Source organism: Megascapheus bottae, chromosome 13, assembly GCF_031878675.1.
Source record: "Megascapheus bottae isolate mThoBot1 chromosome 13, mThoBot2.hap1, whole genome shotgun sequence".
Lineage (NCBI taxonomy): Eukaryota > Metazoa > Chordata > Mammalia > Rodentia > Geomyidae > Megascapheus > Megascapheus bottae.
This window is the reverse complement of record NC_143521.1, coordinates 15,169,117-15,191,577: the sequence shown is the minus strand read 5'-3', so window position 1 is coordinate 15,191,577 and position 22,461 is coordinate 15,169,117. Positions and strand designations below refer to the sequence as shown.

At 38.2% G+C, this 22,461-nt stretch overlaps 1 protein-coding gene across 1 annotated transcript in view; it reads left to right on the top strand.

Annotated features, from left to right (window-relative positions):
* Positions 1-22,461, top strand: part of Fras1 (Fraser extracellular matrix complex subunit 1) — a 272,346-nt gene that overhangs the window by 137,172 nt on the left and 112,713 nt on the right. Inside the window, exons 29-32 of the mRNA XM_090343975.1 lie at positions 6,051-6,204; positions 12,254-12,432; positions 17,171-17,287; positions 21,823-21,937. Coding sequence (XP_090200101.1) covers positions 6,051-6,204; positions 12,254-12,432; positions 17,171-17,287; positions 21,823-21,937 — 565 coding nt within the window. The remainder of the gene's footprint in view (positions 1-6,050; positions 6,205-12,253; positions 12,433-17,170; positions 17,288-21,822; positions 21,938-22,461) is intronic.

Genomic DNA, 22,461 nt, shown 5'->3' with positions numbered 1-22,461 from the left:
TTTTGTTATTCATTTGGCTTATTGGTTTATTTCCCTCCTTCCAAGATTTGGAAAGTTTTTAAATTTTCATTTTATCTTAATTTTTGTTTAGTGTGTTTAAGTAGTGAGACAAAGAAGTTGCCATTTAACAAAGCAATTTATTGATTGAATGTATTTTGATCAGTGTTATCTTTTTTAACAATTTAATGTTATTTTTAACTTCTTTATCTTTTTAGCATATATTAATTACAAAATCAATGGATTACATTCATTATGACATTTTCACACATGCTTATACTAAACTTTGATCATATTCATTACTTCTTATTAAATTATTTTAAATAGTTGTCCAAAGGAATTGTCATTTAATACAGCAGTTATTAATACAGTGCATTTTGCTTAGTGTTACTCCTTTCAACATTCTCACCTATTCCTCCCAGACTACCCCTCAATTCATTCTCTCTCTCTCTCTCTCTCTCTCTCTCTCTCTCTCTCTCTCTCTCTCTCTCTCTCTCTCTCTCTCTCCCTCCCTCCCTCCCTCCCTCCCTCCCTCCCTCCCTCCCTCCCTCCCTCCCTCCCTCCCTCTCTCTCTCTCTCTCTCTCTCTCTCTCTCTCTCTCTCTCTCTCTCTCTCTCTCTCTCTCTCTCTCTCTCACTCTCTCTCTTTTTAACTTGTCATCATGGTCTAGTGTTCTACGACCTTGAACCACAGCACCACTTCTGGTTTTCTGGTAATTAATTATAGATTAATATCTCACTGAGGCCAGGAGCCTGGCCTAGGGGTAGCGTGCTTGCCTAGCATGCACAAATCCCTGGGTTTGATTCCCTGGAACCACATACACAGAAAAAGTCAGAAATGGTGATGGGGCTCAAATGGCAGAGCACTAGCCTTGAACAAAAAATGTCCAAGGACATGTCCAGGCCCTGAGTTCAAGCCCCAGAACTGCCCCAACTGGCTTTGAATTTCAATCATCATATCTCAGCCTCCTGAATAGGCAGGATTATAGGCCTGAGCCCCTCACTTTTCTTAATTTTGTAAGATATGCATTAATTTTTTCATTGTAATCTTCCCCTTATTTTTTCTTCATTTATCTACCCTTTACCCCTTGACCCTAACCTACCCTTTCCTGTTCCATTTGCTAGTATTTGTTTTGTTGAGCTTTGACTTTGCCTTTCTAAGGGATTGGTATTTGAGTTCTCCCTTGAATCTACCTTATTTCAATTAATACATTTGCATATACCCAATGTATTTACTTATGAGTTTGTAAGATAAATTTCACTCCCACATATGAAAGAAAACATGGATCCTTTGACTGACTTACTTCACTTAACTGTATTTTTTTTCAGGTTTTTCCATTTCTTTACTAACTGTACAATATTCTTTCTATGGATGAGTACAACTAGTGTGTGTGTGTGTGTGTGTGTGTGTGTGTGTGTGTGTGTGTGTGTGTGTTTCTTGAGTCTTCCATTATCATTTGTATTTGAATAAGCAGTCATCATCTTCCTTCTTTATTTGATGGAGACAGGAAAGAAAAACTATCACCTCTCAATTCTCTAAGGATTTTGAAGTACTGTTAGACCTTTTCTCTGGATATGCTACTCTTTTTTTTGTTGTCTTCCAGGACAGTCCTAGAATTATCATCTTTTTTTTTTTTTGAAATGTCAAAGCCAAAATGAGTGCTGAAAGCTTTTCATTTATTTTCCTTATGTCAGCGCTCTGACATATATGGGCACATATTTTTTATGTCATGTGGAGAGTGTTTTATCTGAAGATAACAGATATGCTCTCTACAGGGCCCAGCATGCACTGTCTGTGAGGGAGTACTGGGCACAGGCTAAGGATGGGGTGCATGGAATGCTGAAAGTGCTTCCTAGAGAGTTGAGGAGTCTGCATTCACAGCATCTCATGAAATTCATGGACTGGGCTCTTGAGCTGTTTAGCAAGGTTTTACCTATTTTATTGCAATGATCTGAAGTGTCTCTGTGGACTCTTCTCTATGTTCTCTGCTCCCAGAATATTCAGCCCAGAGTATTCATACCCAAGGCCAGTACCTTCTGAGACAAATAGGCCTCTTTTGACTTGTCCTATAAGGAATCTGCGCATTTGCTTTTCTCTCACAGAAGAAATCATACTCTTAAAGATTTTTGATTGTGTCTACTTGAAAGCAGGTGATACGGATAAAATAGATACAGGTGACATAAACTTTTTTTCTTATTCCTTCTAGTGTATCTGTTCTTGGATTTTTTTTCTTCACCAAGGTACTAGCACCTTCCATTTATACATGGGACTCTCACAATAGTATTGGCATTTAAGTGATAGCTGTTAAAATTAGGGTCTTTATAGGCTAGGAGTTTAGGCTAGTGGCAGAGTGCTTGCCTAGCATGCACAAAGACCAAGGTTCGATTCTTCAATACCAGTAAGTAGAAAAAAGCTGGAAATGGTGCTGTGGCTCAAGTGGTAGAGCGCTAGCCTTGAGAAAGCGCAAGGACAGTGCTCAAGCCTGGAGCTCAAGCCCAGGACTGGCCAAAAAAAATAGGGTTTCTATAGTGGCTAGAAGGCTAGATCTTATTATTCTTCAATTGACATTCAAGAATAACATTTCTTTAGCCAGGTGCTGATGATTCACACCCATAATCTTAGATACTTAGGAGGTTGAAAGCAGAAAGATGACAGTTTGAAGCCAGCCTAGATAGAAAAGTGTACAAGTCCTTCTCTTGAAAGAAAAAAAAAGGACATAAAAGACAAAGTTGGAACCAATCACCAATCTAGCAAGAATGAGGCCCTGAGTTAGCACTAAAAAGAAGTAAAGAAGAAGAAAAGGATTATGCTTCCTGTCCTTAGTAATTGTAATTCTCTTGTTTTGTTTTGATTTTTAAATTTATTGTAAGGGTGATGTATAGAAGGGTTACAGTTGCATTTATAAGGAAGTGAGTCCATTACTTCTCAACCATTGGTGTTTGTTTCCCACTTTCCCTCCCCGGCCCCTCCTGATTTTATAAAGTTCATTTCCAACATATTGTCTTGTGAATATCGCTGTTGTATTGGTTTAGCCTTTGTCCTTAGTCTAATCATCTTGTTGTTCCCTTTCCCAAAGGCAAATAAGCAAGTAAACGTATATACACTGTACCAGGTACCAAAGTCAGATATATTAACAACAGGGGATAAACCATAAGAGGAAAAAAAAGAGAAAAGAATTAATTTCACATAGTACATTAAAAACAACAACCGCAAAGATAAACCTCTTGTTTCCATATCTTGGAATCATTTCATTTAGCATCATCCTATATGGTCATACACACATGAAGATATTATTGAGCCATTGCGATCCTCTTTTAGAAAAATCCTAGTCATTTACTAATATTGCAAATGAAGGAAACCATAGAGCCTATGTTTCTTTGGGTCTGGCTTACTTCGCTTAATTATTTTTTTCCAAGTCTCTTCATTTCCTTAGAAAGGCAATGTCATTCTTTATGATGGCAGCATAGAATTCCATTGTGTATAAGTACTACATTTTCTTGATCCATGAATTTATGAGGGGCATCTGGTACTGGCATTGGTACTGAAAATGATAACTTTAGAAATGGAGGTGTATGTATTCTAGGCATTCTAAAAGACATATCTGAGGGCCTTCAGAATAATAATCATTCTAGAACATTGCCATCTATATCCTAGGACAGACTTTACATCCTTTTTTACGTACATACAATCTCTGTGGCACTGTTCCAGATGCAGAGTTTGATTCAGGAGGTCTGATTCAGAAGATCTGAGTATTTAGTCTAAGATCCTACACCTCTTAATAAGCTCCTGGTACTGCTGCTGTTCTGTAAGCACTGAGTTTCAAGTCATACTGTCTCTTAAATAGTTACACTTATACAGGAGATCGAGAACTGTGCTGATACGAATAGATGAACTAAAGATGTGTTTAAGAGCCATTTGAACATTGAGGGTGTAGTGCTTGCTTGCGTGCTAAGAATCTGAAAAGCCATATTACCTTTTAGTCCAATAATGTGATTATTGGAGTATAATTGATCTCAATAACCAAAATCAGAGTTGACAGGGCTGCTGGTTAAGAAACCTGGTCCCAAATGTATCACAGTATATAAAACCCTGTTAGATTCAGAGCTTTGGCTCCCAGAACTCTGAACTAAGATATGCAACATTTCTGACACACTTTGATGTTTTTGTAAATAGTGTGCTAAACCTATTGTGAAAGCAGACTGTCCTCTGGGATTTTTGCCTGAGTACAATCAGAATAGGAGATGCCTTTGAAATGAGAGGTGGGGAGGGAGGTAGGAAGAAGGGAGGAAGGAAGGAAGGAAGGTGCCTTTGTCACTCTTCTCCTTGGCACCTTTGACTCCATTTTCTAATGTGTGTGATATAAGTGGCCAGGCTGGCCTCCTGAGGTGAAATACTCGTGTCAACTGGCTGTAAAAGAATAGTTGTCTCTTCTGCTGAAAATTATTCTCCCGAGAGTTGCTGTTTGCTCTGTTGTTATAGGCATATTTGAAAATAATATTAATTTAGAAAAACATCCTTTTTCACATGCCCTTTTTTAAGATATCGGATTCACTGGGTTTTGAAGGATGAAAATGGAACCGTGGCAGCCTTGCTAATCTCATTCTGTGGAAAATGTCCAGTAGGAGGCCTAGGAAGAGGCTGCACCCCCTTGCACATCGGGAGTGACAGTGCTTTTTAATGACATTAGCTTTAGCAATTCAATTGGTGGCTTTCTCAGGAGTGAAAAGCGGGCGATGTCCTCCAGCTTCTCTCCCCAGCAGCCACCAGGGCCGTCAGTTTGGCTTTTGCCATGTTTCTAGAATGTTTCTCGCTATCTTTCCCACCGCAATTGCTCTCTCATCTGCCTTCATCTTTTCTCTGCTCAACCACCACTGCAAGAACTTGTTCAATGGTTTCCACAGCTCAGGTTCATCCCAATACGAGTTGCTTGCCCTTGGAGTCTGTCGTTCTAATGTAGACGGATAGCCTATCAGCCAGGTGATCCCATTTCCTTCCCTGAAGACTCCTGTTTTCTTTCCAGTGCCTGTAAGATAAATCGAGACTTTTAATTTAGCTTCCACCTTGTACTAGTCTTCCTTAAGATGGTGTCACTTTTTATCCATCCTTCTCTGTTTCCTTGAGCTCTCCTGTCCCCAAAGCCTTGAATATTTCATTGAACACACAGTGTGTTGTTTCCCAGGTTCATCTTTGGCCTTCTCTACATAGAAAGCCTAATGTTTCTTACTCAAAAATAAAGAAATAAATAAAATCTTTAAGAAAAATCATTCCTATACTTTTTTTCCTTACACCCCCTTAGCTTCTTGTTCAAGTTTCCTCTGGACAATGGCTTGTGACTCATCCTAATTATGCAGTGTATCTCCACCTGGGCCTTAAGCTCTGAAGTTAAAGTCCTGCTTCAGACATTCTTGTATATTGCAGTTCTCTAGTGAAAGAAAGGGCATGTAGTAGGTGCTAATGGAATAATTCTTGAATATGGTAGACAGCAAGGACTGGAGAGATAGACAGATAAAAGAAGAAAGAAATTGAGAGACTTAGTCTTCCTGAATGACATAATTACATAATTTACTTGATGATGACAGAGAAGATGAAGAAGTATGAGTCCATCTAGTAATATATACATGCATGTGTAGATATCAGCATTCAATGTATGTATATACATATATATTCACATACGTGGTTCATAGTGTGACTCTGATTAATAATTCTGTTTTATTAGGTGATCTTTAGCAATAATAAGAGCCAATAACATACATGCATATGGACATATGTGTCTGTGTGAACATAGAGGTTCAATATGTACATATGTGTAATGTGTTTGCATGTGTCTGCATATATGTGTGCGTGTATATACACACACATATGTACATGTTTGTTTCAAGACACCAGCTCTCTGTATTACCTACCCTGGCCTGGAACTCGCGATTATCCTGTCTCAGCCTCCCTAGTTTGGGGATTACAGGCACATGCTTTCATCACCAATTTGACAACTTATACATTTATAAGATCCATATTTTCTTATTTTGCATTTGTCTTGTTCTTTGCCCTTACTCTAGAATGATGGCACTCTCCAGCTCATGGCAGATTCGATGGTGTGGGTTCCAGAAGGGGGAATGCTGCAGATTACAAACAGAATCTTACAGGCTGAAGCACCAGGTGCCAGAGCTGAAGATATCATCTACAAGATTACACAGGATCACCCCCACTTTGGTAACGTTTTTGTACCCTTGGCAGGATTTTATATTGGCATTTGGTGAGCTACAATTTACTCTTGTACAATTCCATGTTGCAAGGTTACAATTCAAGTGAAATGAATCTCCTCTCTTCTTCTCTCCTCTCCACTCCTCCTCTCTCCTCCCTTGTGCTCCTCCTGGCCTCCTTCTCTCCTCTTTCTCTTTTCTCTGTCTTCTCTCTGTTCTATTTTGGTTTAGGGTCTGTGGATTGAATCCAGGGCCTATGCCTAAAGCACAAGCACTATACCCCTTGAACTGTAGCCCAACCCTGCCCCCCCCTTTTTAAGACAGGGTTTGCTAACTTTGTCAAGGTTGGCTATGAATTGCTAGCTTCCTGCCTCCACCACCATAGTAGCTGGAATTCCAGGGGGCATCAACATGCTATGCTTTACATTTCTCTTAAAAGTAAGAATAATTACAATAAGTATCACATTGTATATATTAATAGTGTATTTAATTTATATGTGTGCATATATATATCATCTAAGACTTGATTTATGTTTCTAAGTAATTTGACTTCATTCGTGAGAAAGATGGGTAAATCAGCTTATTAAAATTCATCTAGATGTCAGTTTAATTTTATATGGTACTGAGGAATTGAACCCAAGGTTTCAGGCTTGCTAGGCAAACTCTTTGCAACTAAGTCACATTCCCAATCCTAGTTAGTTTAATTTCAAAAGCCAGACCCTCAAATTTCCTTTTGTGTCCTTCTAAGATAATCTTGACAAGGCTGTTTGAAAAATTACACATTAAAATTCTTCAGTGTTTTCTATAATGTTACTCTTATAAAATGCAATAACTTGAGAAAGTTCTTGTCACCGCCTTGAAATGTTGGGTAAACATACTAACAATTATGGCAGTGGTGGCTACTCAGGATGCTGAGATCTGATAATCATGGTTCAAAGCCAGCCTGGGCAGGAAAGTCCGTGAGACTCTTATTTCCAATAAATTACCCAGAAAAAGCCAGAAGTAGCACTGTGGTTCAAGCAGTAGAGTGCTAGCCTTGAGCAAAAGAAGCTCAGAGAGAGTGCCTAGGCCCAGAGTTCAACACACACACACACACACACACACACACACACACACACACACACACACACACACACATGCTAACAATTATAAGGTGTCCATAGCTTAAAATTTCCAAGACCTTTCCTAGAGCCAAGTCTCAGGTGCCAGGATGAATTCAGTCTGTATAAGAGGGGATGGTGATATAGTATGACTCTAAATGAAAGGACCTCCAGGATATAGAAAAGCCATATAATGAGTGATTGTTGTCCTTAATGTACTATGTTATCTCTCATCTCTTTCAAACTCCCTAATATATATGTAATTAGAGTTTCCAAAGGAGAAGTGAAAAAAGGTTGAAAAATCACATGTGATGAGTTCCCAGACCATGTTTTGTCTTGTTTCTGAGTCCTTCTCTCTGTGTTTCATTTGGAATAATTCCTTTTTCTGTTATTAACAAATTTGTTAAATTTTCTTATCTAATACCTAATGTGATGCTAATACAAACTCAGAAATTAGCCACTTTCATCTCTAAAAACTTCTACTTGATCGTGATATCTTTTGAGAGAATGATGCATTTTCTGTTTTGGGAATATTTATAGGATGCCATATATTTTCATTTTTCTATATAATTTTAGCTTTATGCTACAACAGGATTGCATCCCCAACTTTTGGGGGGACTAAATTCATAGTCGTAGACCTCTATAGCAACCTTAAGCTTTCCTTAACACAGTTTATGTTATTTTCAGTTTTGGCACTATGACAGAAATAATTCCACGAAGGCCATTTTTTGATGTCTCCTTTAAACTAAGACATCATGCTCTTTCGTCTCTTCAGAAGGTTTATGTTCATTGCCACTGATATTTCACTTATCATTGCTTTTCCTAGTTTTACTTTTCCTCTATATAGATGCTCCCCTGGTCTATGAATGTAAATAAGCTTAGCTAAGTGCCTGTCCATGATAGTGTAGCCATAAGATTACATCCAATGTAGAAATTCAATAACCTATCAATGGTTCATCATCATCCAGTGTGTCCTTTCCAGTGAAGATATTTGGTATCTCTGTATTAATACAAATAACATGATTTCAAAGAAAACTTTGAAAATGTATACAGAAAATATCTTCTGTTTGTTTTTTATGCTTTTATAATGTAGCAAGATAGTAAAGATTTCAACTTAAAAAAATGTTCAAGTCTCCAGCTCTAGGTATTTTGTGATAAATTGACCCTAGAATGGTATCATACATAAATTACTTATGTAATATGTGCAGAAATGGCCTAAATTCAACAAGTTCTTAACTCAACACCATGCTTCAATATAAGTTTAGGCAAGTAAGTAAATGCTTAGACCTTAGTTACTTTGTAGACTTGATTGTAAAAATAGTGAGATGTTCTGAATGTCATTTGAGAAAGAATCTGATGTAATCTAACTCATTGCAAAGTGCAAAAAGTTATTTGTTAGCATAGTCATGTATTAACAAAAGGAATCTTGATCTGAACATAATGCAAAGATATTCTAATTTGATAACTACTCATTTTTCTTTTCAGATATAAACTTCTAAATAAAAGAAAACATGACATTTGAAATATGATATAAACATCAATGTTAATAAATTCTTTAATAAAAAAAGAAAGCCCATGCAGTGATAGTTTCTGTTTTAAATGTGGCTTCATATTTAAAGTTTCATCGCCTTTTAGCTATATTTTGATCAAAGTAAAGATGAGATACTTCACAAAAAGTTATCTCTCATCTCTCTATAGTACATTACACAAAAATACTATTAAGCCAGGCACAGTGGCTCATGCCTATAATCCAAGCTGCGCAGGAGGCTGAGATCTGAGGATCAAGGTTCAAAGCCAGCTTGGGCATTAAAGTCTGGGAGACTCTTATCTCCAGTTAATCACTAGAAAAGGGAAAGTGGGGCTATGGCGCAAGGGATAGGGTAGTAGCCTTGAGCTGAAGAGCTCAGGATCAGCGCTCAGGCCCAGAGTGCAAGCTCTATGACTCGCCTCCCCCCCAAAAAAAAATACCAAGATGGGATTTTGGCCTAGTGGTAGAATGCTCAGCATGCACAAAGACCTGGGTCCAATTCCTTGGTACCACATATATAGAAAAACGCCAGAAATGGTGCTGTGGCTCCAGTGGTAGAGCTCTGGCCTTGAGAGAAAAAAAAAACCCAAGGACAATGCCCAGGCCTTGATTCCAAAGCCCAGGACTGGCAAGAAAAAAAAAAAGCAAAAATAAACAAACAAAACCCTTACTATTCCTCTCCGTTATTCAGTGGCTATCATCACAGCTTTACTCAATAAATCCAGCTTGAGCTCTCTGTCCTCCCTTCACCCTAGCTGGTATTCTGTGAGTGCTCCTCCTTGACATCCAGTCACTCAACCTAAATTCTTCTTCCTTCATCTTTCAAAGCCACATCTGTTGCTTTGCTTGTTTATTTGACTGTTTGTTGTGTCTGCTTATTGCTTTCCGGTCTTAACTTAATTGTCTTAGTTAAAGTCTCCATTCTCTACGCTGGAGCAGCCTTATTATGGTCAAACTGCCTACATAAATGTTAGTGGTTACTATGTTTTAACAATATAAGCTCCATCCTCATTATCATAATCCTGTATTCTGGTCCCATACATCATGTGTTCTCCATTGGCTCATTCATCTCCTGAGAATCCCAGTGGTACCCAGTTGCTTATGTGGCTAGTTTTAAGAGTAGGAACTACTCTGGCTTGGACTCAGTGTAATCTTGAAGAGTCCTGCATGGTAAATCACAACTAATATATACTCAAAGACTATTGAGTTGAAATTAATGCAGTTAGCCAATATCCTAGGATACCTGTTAATCTGTATAGCAAGGAAGCAATTTTAATATAAAATATTAGGCCTTTCTGGGTAAATTCTGCTTTGCTTTTTCTATTCTAAAGAAAAATAAGTAGGGAATCAGTAGTTGGATATTTGCTGTCCTTCTACTCCTTTCATTTCTTTGCGGCAATTTCCATTCAGAATATTTTGCAAGCGTACTCACACTCATCAACAGTTCACATCCTAGAAAGAATGTCTGTTAATAGCAGCTCATGAATAGAATTTGAACCAGGAGAGATTGGTAATGGAATTTTTGACTTAGAAACAAATGAAAAATAATACAAGAAAGAAAGTTAGATTGAGTTCATTCTACACATGATTATATAAAGGAGAATACTGATGTTTTTCTCTAGCTTCAGTATTTCATTTGCATCCAAGATATGCTCATTTTAACTAGATTTTAATGCATGTAAATATGGGAATGAGTGTTTGCTTTGAGTAAGAAAATAGATATCTCTAGGGAAATAGAATGTTCTATGAATCTTGAGAGGAAAAATAAACATGCTGTCTATTATACAATATGTCTACTATATTAAGATCTGGGTATCCTACTGCACATTTGAAAAATAGGTAAATAGACATAACCTCTCCGTCCCTTCTCTCCTCTTACTCTCCCTCTTTCCTTTCTCCTCCATTTTTCCAATTTTATATACAGTGGATGTTGCATGTACTTGTGTGCAAGTATGTTTGTACCCCATACACAGATACATTCTTTACCTCCCCCCCCCTCTCTCTCTCTCTCATTGTCAGAATAGTAAATTGTCTTTTCAGATTCATTGTTAGATGTTGTTTTCACCAGTTAACTCATGACTTGGGTTTGGTCTTCGGGTAAAGTCATGTTCTTGTTAAATTTTAATTGTTTCTGTAGCACTTCTGTATTTGTGATCTCACTTTAAGATGGTAGTAGCTCCAGGTACAGAATAAACTGTGAAAACAGAATGGTGGTATTTCAATTTCGATTTCTTTGCTTCAGTTCAGATAAAGATTAAAGAATTAAGAAGAAAATATGATCAGTTATTTGACAGGGTAAATATGGACACATGTACCAGAAAATAATGATGATTAATAGCACAGATTTCTGAGCCAAGAACATGAGCTTTTCTTCCAAATCATACTTTGTGACCTCCAACAACTTTCTGAGTTTCTCTTAGCCTAAAGAACTTTGTACCCTGAAAATAATAATAAGATCATTTGGAAACATTAAACAAAAATAAGAGTAAATATGGCTAACATACTTTTTTAAACACCCAAGAAATACATACTATAGATTGAATAGCCCCCTTATCCAAAATGCTTGAGAAATTTGGATTTCAGATTTGTGTATCTGTTGAATTTGGAGTATTTTCAAAAACAATGAGATACCTTAAGATGGTGACCCAAGTCTAAACACTCATTTCTGTTTTCTACAATATGCCTGCATTCTGACTATAACCTATTGCAGGAAGTCTATCCAGTGTGGAATTTTCCACTGTGACATCCTGTTGGTACTAAAAAAATTGTGGATCTTGAGGTATTTGCAATTTTCATATTATAAGTGCCCAACCTTTGTTCTTACTGGTAAAGAGTAACAGTTGGCAAGCTCAGACAAATGATTGGCAGAACTGGGTTCAAAACATTACACAGAGTGGAGTGAGTATTTATATATATATATATATATAAATGCTAGAATATATTATAGTGTTAGCTGATAGCTCTTTCATTGAACATGATTTGCTTAAGAATAATTTCCGGTGGATTGATACCTAACTTTCCACTATGTTTATATCTAAAACTTTCTGATTAGGAAATAACTTTCTGTTGTGTTGAAGATTGTGTGTGGAAATGAATCCATTTTATACCCAGTATTTGAGTATCTGTTCTTAACCTATTCTAGCATTTGGGTTTTCTGATGTAGTCGTAGTACATACAAGTCAGCAGCCTTATGCATAAATCACCCTTGACTGCCTTTTAGTACTTTCAGCTGAAAGAATGAGAATTCTGTGTCTAAAGGTGGATTCAATGATATCTATTAAGTTTGCTGCTAGCGTTCTTTCCTTCTCCTTTGATAAAAATATTGAAGGGCATCTTTTTCAGTTAACAAAAGGAGGAATGATAGGAAGGGAGAAGAGCTCTGATTGCTTTGCTGGCGAGGCTGACTAACTGCGTGGCCTGTGCTTCCACAGGGGAGGTAGTCCTTCTGATGAATCTGCCTGCGGACAGTCCTGCCAGTGGAGGACAACACCTTCCTGACGGCAGGACTGTGACCCCCACCAGCACCTTCACCCAGCAAGACATTGACGAAGGCATAGTGTGGTACAGGCACTCGGGAGCCCCAGCCCAGAGTGACTCCTTCCGCTTCCAGGTAACCTCTGTCTCCTGACTTCTCTGAAGCCATCACGCTTCGTTAGAAATGATTTGGGCAGTTTTTGCCCTTTCCTATCAGTGGGAAGGAAAATGCAGATTTTTTTTAAAAAATCTGACAATTCATACATCTCCTTGAGCCAAGTCATCTCAACAACAACAAAAACATCAAAAAGTAATTTTATGGCCAAAGTATTCTAAGAAAAATATAAAAAAATACTATCTATAGAAAATAATTTTTGAATGTTTACTGAGTAATTACCATAATGACAAGATGGCGATGGTACAAACAGCTGCACTCAGAATTTTCACATAGGAGTTCTGTCATGTTATGCAGCTGTAAAATTACTTAGCAACAAATTACTTGTGCCTTGATTTCTTCACCTGTGAAATAGAATTATTGAGAGGATTTAAATTAGCACATATAAACCACTTAGATATCTACCTGACAAATAATAGACACTACCTATGGGTTTGTTATTACCTGAAAACCAAACCATAAGGAGACTCATAAGCAACTGAAGAACAGGCGAGTCTAATGGGGAAATATAAACAGGTACAAAAAGTCCAAGCTAAAAATGAGAAGTTGAGAAGTTAGCTTGAGCAAAGGGTATAGGGTGCTTGCTCACTTAATGGACTTTCACTGAACTCCATATAATCTCCCTTAATGGTGTCCAAATTTACCTCAACCTGATGTTTGGAAAAACACATCTTTAATACTATATGAATTCAGTAGCATCTGATGCAACTGCATTGTGAATAAAACAGGCATCAGCAGCAGACTGGATGGTGATTTTTATCAAGATGAGCTTCTGTGGTTAGTTCATTCCCACATGGAGTCCTAGACAAAGGAAAAGTATCAGACTTGGTAGTAATCACAAGGAACACATATATTTTTTTCTGATACTGTACCCAATTCATTTCTATACTCCTGCTTACATACTTTTTCTCACTCACAATTACACATTCCTTTGTGTTTCTCTTTGATATTTCAAATTGTACTTGCCAGTTGATTCTTTTAATTTTCTTGGCCTCCTTACAAAGTCACATCTTTATCACATACCATTTTATATAATTCATGACTCCCTCTGTAATCTCTGTGAATTCCATATTTTTGCTTTCCTTGCATTTACTTTCTGGACCTCTTCTTGAGTTGAATATTTAGTCGGCATAGAGGGGGGCTTTCATGTTCGATATAAGGTTGGTATCAGTTTTCTTTTGAATACAATTTTGTTTGCATCATGTAAGTTAAATTAACAAAAGTTACTGGTAATTTTTATGTTAGTACTAATACTTAGTAATTACCCCCACAATATTTCTTAATAGTTCTCTGGCTTGATTTCCTTTAAAGTCTGGCAATTTTAGAAAACTATTTTTTTTTTCTTTTTGTCCAGTTCTAGACTCACGGCCTGAGCACTGTCCTTGGGCTTTCTCAAGGCTAGTGCTCTACCACTCGAGCCACCACACTACTTCCAGCTTTTTCTATGTATGTGGTAGGGAGGAATTGAACCCAGCTTTTCGTGCATGCTAGGCAAGCACTCAACCACTAGGCCATGCTCCTGGCCCTACGGAAAGATTTTAAGTACCGCAAGTGGATTTAAATTCTTTATCTATTATTGTTATTATTCTTTTGGTGATACTTGTAATTCAAATTCAGTGTCTCATACTTGCTATGCTAGTGTGACACCACTAAGCCATATCTCCAGCCTTATTTATTGCTTTTTCAAATTACTTATTAATGGGTAAAATAAAATGGTCGTTTAAAAAATAGTAGAAGTTACAAACTAAAAAGCATGAACTCACTCGCAATTAAGAAAATTTTACCAAAGACTATTACTGAGAAAGTTATTGCCTTTGAAAAGTCTTCACATTTTAGACACAAAATATATTTAAAACTGTTTTCAAAGTACCATGGTATTCTTTAGCCTATCCTCCATACTGACAGTATATATTTTTTCCAAGAAGTAGATTTTAAAATATAGCAAAATAGCCAAAAGTCATTCTGAATCAGGTTGGTAAAGAAAAAAGTAGCAATTATTTTTGCTTAAGAAAAGGAGTAATTATGAAGTAATGAGCTCAGCCTTCTCATGTGATTTGTGCACTCCCTCAGAAGACATTCCAAAAAATGCATTTTGAATACTGACAGCTCTTTATTGCAAGTATGAAGCAACTGTCTGAGATTATGTTCTCTTGGACATAAAAGTGTTTGTGTTTGTTTATAAAGACTTGTCACTTTATAGGCTTACCTCATAGTTTGATTTGAAAGGCACAGACAAAATAGGCATGTGCTAAAATAAATGGTTAGCAACTTTTCCCATTTATCATCTCAGTGTCCCTAGAGGGTTTCAAAATAAAAAAGTTACTGTTCTAATGGTTCCCCCCACTTTTTCAGTTGTTCTTTAAGGCAGGAAATGCAGTGTAATGAGTTGCATAGATTTAATTTTGTTTTAATGGTGATGTGCTGTCATAAGCCATCAAAGCATCCCATCTGCTACTTTGCATGTAAGACTTGGAATTTATGTAAGGCAAGTGGCATTTTTAAAATAGAGATGAGGTTTGAGGAGAGGAATGCTCTCACACTCACAGTCATTTTGGGTATGGGAAATAGCCCTGCTTTTAGAATATTCACATCACATTGATACAACCTTAGGGGATATGGTTTTGAAAAGACCAATATATTTCACTATCTGTGTCTTCACTGGGAAGCCAGACTGATTCACTTGCTCAGTAATATGCCCACATTTCACTACCTGCCCAATGATCTGATCCTTTTCTTGAAGAAATAGAAGAACATAGTTTCCTTTTTCTCTATTTCTTGAAGCTTCAATGTGAGTCATCTTGGTCAGTGGAAAGATTATGAACACAGCTGACCTGGTTAAATATTCCCACGTACTGGCTCTGCCACTTTGACATATCACTGTAATGTCTTGACCTCCCATTTCTTCATCTGAAAAAAGGGAGGTAATAGTGTTAGGTAGTGAGTAATAAGAAGATCACCTTTTAACAGCTGGTATAGTATTGAACCTTTGCGCCATGGCTTTTGAATTATAGCTATTATCATGAATGTCATTTAGAACACTGCTAAGCCTCCTTGAAATTTAACCCTGCACCTGATGTGATCTAGATGAAGACTAAAAAGACAGCTTTGTTTTGGGTTTTCTTTTTTTTCTGTTGGGAACAACTGCCTTTTACCTCAGAACTTATAGGATCCTGGCTCCTGGAATAGAATGTTCATGCAACTACATGTTGTCACACAAGTCTTAGCAGATCTTATGACAAGCCCAAGGGAAAGCAAAGAATCGAGGCAAGGAGGGCTTAAAGGATGCTTTCAATATCTGAGGAGGGTGAGAGGCTGCCCTAAAATAAAATATATCCTTTTCAGCATTTTTTAAATTTTTTAATTTTTTTGCCAGTCCTAGGCTTGAGCTCAGGGCCTAAGCACTGTCCTTGGACTTTCTTAAGGCTAGAGCTCTACCACTTGAGCCTCAGCACCACTTCTGGCTTTTCTTTTTCTATGTATGTGGTACCAAGGAATCGAACCCAGGTCTTCATGCGTGCTAGGCAAGCACTCTACCACTAGGCCACACTCCCAGCCCTTTTCAGCATTTTTTGAAGCAAGAAATAGCTGATTTTGTGATAACTAAACTAATTGAAAATATTGTTAATCTTCTTTATAATGATGATGGCTATGGTTGGTTATTTAGAATGTACATCTGTACATCTATGCTAATAATAAAAGAAATGAAATAAAAATTATATGCTATTTACTCAGAATAATGTATAATATGGCCATCAAAAGAATCATGTTGGGTTGGAAGTGTAGCCTAGTGGTAGACTGCTTGCCTAGCATGCACAAAGCCCAGGATTGAATCTTTGTACCACATACACAGTAAAAGCCAGACATGGTACTGTGGCTCAAGTGGTAGAGCTCTATCCTTGATAAAGCCCAAGGACAGACAGTGCTTAGGCCCTGAGTTCAAGCTCCCAGAGTGGCGAAAATCAAATCATGTTGTCAGAGCTAGGGATGTGGCTCAAATGTTAGTGCCAACCTAGTGAGCAGGAAACCCTAAGCTCGAATACCAGTAATTATGCTATTAAAGATGTTTAATGGTTGGGTGCTGGTGGCTCATGCCTATAATCCTAGCTACTCAATAGGCTAAAATCTGATTATCACAGTTTGAAACCAGCCCAGGCAGGAAAATCCATGAGACTCATTTTCAATTAATTACCAAAATAGTCAGAAGTGGAGCTGTGGCTCAAGTGGTAGAGCACTAGCTTGTGAGCAAAAGAAGCTTAGGGGAAGTATCCATGCCCTGAGTTTAAGCACCAGGACCAGCATTTACACGCACAAAATAGTTTAAGATTATAGCAAAATGTCATGGCATTGTGATAAGTAAAAACCAAAACACAAAATGTACAATTCTGTATAAGTGTAAATATGTCTGAGTGGAAAAAAAATAGAATGATATATATATATCAATATATTAAAAATCTTTTCTAGGTTGTGAGAGTCTAGATGATTTCTATGCCTTACTTATATTGCCTATATTTTCGGAATGATTAAAGTACTATGTATATTCCTTATAGATGGTCAACACTAAATAGAAGGGCGAAATGAACATTGCACTCCAGGAGCATATAGCATTCAACAAGGTGGTGTAAAGAGAAAGAAGCTAAATAGGTGCCACATGCTCTGCCTGCAGAATCTAAGGACTCACCAAGATGACTTTGTGTTTCAGGTATCCAGGGCCACAGATGCGCTGGCCCGTCCTGAAAGCCACTTGTTCAACATTGCCATCTTACCACAGACACTCGAGGCCCCCAAGCTCTCCTTAGGAGCATCTCTCCACATGACCGTGAGTTGGGTGGGAGCAGGCTTGTGATTTGGACTTGAAGGAGATGCAGAGAAAACTGATGGGACTTGAGGCAGGGCGTTGGTGTGATACAAAATACAAGCCCAAGTGCCAACAAGAGCAGCCATGTATGCATACTTCTTGTTGACTTAACAAAGACACTTAAGATTCCCACAGTGAAAGGAAGAGTCCGTGGAGTCTATGTTGACAGACTGGCAATACCTTTTGTACAGCATTTCAGACAGTTACAGCCTTAAATTCTTGGAAGAAATTTCAGGCTTCACTGCTTGGGTACATTGTATACCTAATGTTAACACCATCTAGCTGAAAAAAAGTTACTTTTTTTTCTTTTGTTTTGTTTTTACAAAACCCTATTAGAACTTATTCACATATGGTTAAAATGTCCCAAAGAAGTCCAGAATCCAAAGAGATCAGTTACAATTAATTATCTAAGTAAAAACTTGTCAGGTTGAGTGAGATTGGAGAATGACGGCAGAGGGAAGGGCCACAGTTCTGGGTAGACATGGGAGGCCCAGAGGCGAGAGGGATTTCTGTTGAGGCAATTGCAAACAGAGCTCTCGCAGAGAGAAATTCTTAGTGCCTGAGGAAGCATATTGAGGGTTATACCAGGTCACAAAAGATCTTGTAAGATGGTGTGGGAACATGGTGTGAGAAGGAGTGTGGCAAATGAAAAGATCTGAACAAAGGTCTCACTAAATTTAGCCCTCTGTCTAGGATGGGTGGAGTGCCAGTTCTACTCTTCCAGACAGAGCCACAGCTTGTAAACCCTTGTAAATTAATTATTATGTATCTGTACTTTAGCTAGCGCCCACATAATTATCCTCCAAAGCGGTGTATCAGCCTTGAGCCACAACAAAGACAGTAGAGATAGCTTTAGAAATTATGGGTCTGGGGCAAGACAGAGACATAAAGGGGAAAACAGAAAGTTTTTAATGAATAGCTGGTATCGGCATTTCCACCACAAACCATAATTTAAAGAAATCATAATTCAGCAACATTATAAGGTCTATAATTCATCATTCTGACTGGAGGAACTTGGATCAGAATTTTCTCTAAACTGTACCAAAAATGCGCATATGCATTTCTTGCCAGATGCTAATGCAGTGTTATTTTGAGTTTAGAAGGGGGAAAATAATGGGTGAGGAGCCAGGAAGATGGTGCCATTTTACTTCAGTGCTATAGACCGCTGATGAGATTTTTCAAGTTGTGTCGTCTGTAAAGTCTTAGGCTGCATGCTTGCAAAGTAGCTCTATCCAACTGAAACTTAGGATATCTCAAAAGTCAGTTTATTATTACATTGAATTGACTTTTCATTTTGTTTGTATAGGCTAGTTGTAAGGCTTGAGCTCAGGGCCTGAGCTCTCTCCCTTCCTGAGGCCAGGCAAAAGCATGACACCCTGTCTGAAAAGGAAAAAGAAAAAGAGCTAGGGTGCTAGGGTATGACTTAAGTGGCAGACCACTTGCTTAGTAAAAAGAAAGAGAGAGAGAGAGAGAGGGAGAGAGGGGAAGGGGAAGGAAGGAAAGAGGGAGGGAAGGAGGGAGAGAGGGAAGAAAATAAATGTGATACAAACATATATACACATAGAAACACAGTGACTAATGGATAGTTAGGAATAGGAAGACTACTTTCTGAGAATACATAGCAACCATTCACTGAGGTGAGGAACATGAAGGGAAAGGTGTGGCAACTAGAGTTTGGTTTTTGCTTGTGAAGAGAATGCTGGAGCCTAGTGAGTAAAGGGCAAGAATAACCAGTGTGAATTCAGTATCACCTGTGTATACATAGTGGGGCATAGTTCATGGTACACCCCCCCCACACACACACATCCATTGTCAGAAGTTTTCTGTGAGTTCGATGAAAATCATTGCTGGTGTCATTGGACAGAGGTCTAATCATGTCTTTTGTAAAGTGTACAAGCTGGCTGCTGGTTGAACTCGACTAGAAGTGAGAAGAGCAGTTGGAGGACATTGTTGGGCTGCAGGGAAGAACCTGGCTCTGAGTGGAAGCAGTGGGGGTGGGGAGAAGGATTTAGATTTTGGGTTATTCAAAGGTAAGGTAGATATTATGAATACTATTATTCTGTAATCTTCTTTAATGAACAGATATATTATGAAAAGTATCTTCTGTAACAATTGTCGTGAAGTTTAATCTCTCATTTCTTAATGGATAAATATTGAACATTTCATATAGCCAGTATTAAAATTGATCATACTTTGATACATCTCAACCTCAGTATTGCTTTCTTCAGAGAATTAAATCCCTACTTTCCTACTTTGTATTCATTTCTTTTAGTAGAGAAATCACATCTATACATTCTGAAATAGGATTTCTATTATCATTATTGGAGCATACCTCCTTTTCCCAGAATCCTGTGTCTTCTTTGTCTAAGATACATCTACACTTTCTGAAGTATTCCATAACACTTTGCAAATATTGAATGATTGTGATGTTTTTGAGGTCAAAGAGGGCAGACTATACAGAACAATGAACCAAACCTGAATATTTGGGGCCATGTATATGTGCCTACATAGATGGGCTTTAAACACCTTATACAGGGCATATACTTCTAATTTGCTGTCCTTGTTTTATTTTAGGGAGAGAGAGAGCAGCTGCTATTCATAATTGTAATTTTCCTTGCTCATTGCATTCCAGACCTGAGGAAGACCTGAAATATGACTCTTTGCTATCAGAAGGTTGTTTTAACCTGCAAAGCTGCCTCTCCTCAGGATTAGTATACCCTGGGGACAATGACAAGCAACTACAACCCTGGATTCTTTTCTAATTGTTCTAACTATAAAAGGAGGAATACCACACCCTGTTCTATGAACTGAACCCCACTTAACCCTTTACTGAATGGGAAAATTTCTCCTGAAAGAAGCATTTTTTCTTTATTGTAATGTAAAGAGGGGTTACAGTTACATTTGCTAGATAGTAGGTGCATTACTTCGCACACATTGATACCCCTTCTCATATTTTTGTCCCCATTTCCCTCCCCCGACCACTCTCTCAGTCATCTTTCCTATTTCAAATAATCAAATAAACATATATACAGTATATGAAAGAAGCATTTTAAAGAGCCGGAGAGCATGTTAGGCTGTAACTCACCTTCAGGGATCAGTTAGGAAGAGGCCCATGGTGATCAGGAAAGTTAGCTGTGTTTTAAGACAGTTTGTAGGATGCAACCAGGGGCTTTTGCTCAGATTAGCATTCACTTGTCCACGTTGTATTTTTTCAGTGTCTGGCCCCAGTACACTGTTAGACCTAGTTATGGGGGCATGGATCTTTTCTATTTTGGTTTTGAGTGTTTCTACTGTTCAGAAATTGTACATGTGCACAGTGAATGGCTAGTGAAAGCCATATACACATCAACCTCTCAATATTCATCAGGCCCTGGAAACTAGAAGGTAAAAAGTAATATTAAATTCTAGTGAATAGCAGAGTGAAAACAAAGAGAAATCCTGATCCTTTTTATGTTTCTTTAAATAAACAAATAGCTCTTGTTAATGAACAAATAACCGCTCAATGCAGGTAGTGAACCATTTGGGGTGTTTGAAGCAGATTCATTTTTAGCTCTTTGAAATCAGAAAGATTCCAGTTCCTATTAATAAGCCTTGAGGATAGGAGAAAGGCACTAAAGAACCTATCAGAGTCAAGATCTAAACCTCTTAGCTGGGTATTTAGAATTGCTTGTCACGTTCAACCTTAGCTCATTATGATGTAGGCCAGCCATCAACAGTAGAATGGCCAGCTCTGGTGCCTAATTTCCAAAGGTGTCCCGCTGAATGTCAACTCTGGGAAATGAGGACACCTCCCCTATATACACATCACAATATTTACTAGCAAAACCTTAGGGGCTGAAAATAGGACAGACTAGAGTCATGATGGAGGAAGATCTGAAAAGTCCTCTAAAGCCCTGATCTGTTCTTGAGGCTGGACAAAATTCAACAGCCCAGATGATTTTCTTTTTCTGTTTTACTTGTGCTGCTAAAGATCCAACTCAGGGCCTTGCACATGATAGGCTAGATCTAACATTGAACTATAGCCCCTTCCCCTTCCCCTTCCCCTTCCCCTTCCCCTTCCCCTTTCCCTTTTCCCTTTTCCCTTCCCCCTTCCCCTCCTTCTTTTTCTTTTTCTTTTTCAAATGCCCATACTGAGGCTTAAACTCAGGGTCTGGCATCATACTCACTTGACTTTTTCACTCACAACTGATGCTCTACCACTTAGGCTACACCTCCACTTCTGCTTTTGCTGGTTAATTGCAGATAAGAGTCTCTCGAGGTTTTCTTCCTGGGCTGGCTTTGAGTAGTGATATTCAGATCTCACCTTTCTGATTAGCTAATATTACAGGCATGAGCCACCTGTGTTCCTGGTCCCTTTCTTTTGGCCTCTCAGAGAATTTTTTTTTTTACTAAGTATGGCTAATTTAAAAGCCATGTAGAATTTTTTATTTTCTTTTTTTCCCTCTGGTATTGTGTTTATATCACACAATTTTTTTTATCTTCTAAACTTTGTGCAGGCTCGGGAAGATGGACTAAGTGTCATTCAGCCTCATTCTTTGTCCTTTGTGAACACTGAGAGGCCTGCGGGAAAGATTACATACAATATCACTTTACCTCTGCATCCAAGTCAAGGTAAGACATTCAGTAAAGCACCTTTCCAGCGATGCTATTGCTTTGAAATTGTGGACCAACTCTAAAATCTCTGGCATTTTCCCTGCTTGTGCACATAGTAATACTTACTGAGATTTTAGGAAAGAACTCGTATCAACACTCTATGCTCCCATCCTTTAGTTTGAAACTAAAGAAGAGGACAGGTGTAGATGAGTATATTGGCTTTAGCCCTGACAGCTGTATTTCAGAACATCATGCCAGTGAATTTGCATTGTCTTTCTAAACACCCTGTCGATGTTGTCACAGGTGAGCATATTAAACTGAACAAGTGTTAAGGACAAGGTCTACCAGAGCCTCAAGAGGGCTGAGGCATGCACCTAGTTTCTTTCCCAATCAGATTTAATCACTTTGCCTCCCTTAGGCAACATGGAAATGTAAGCCCTGCTATCAGTCTCCAGCCTTTAGATCTCTTAACACTGCGCTTAACCAGTGCCAACCAGAAGTGTGTCATTCCTTACAAAAAGGAGATTAGATGTTACCATGAC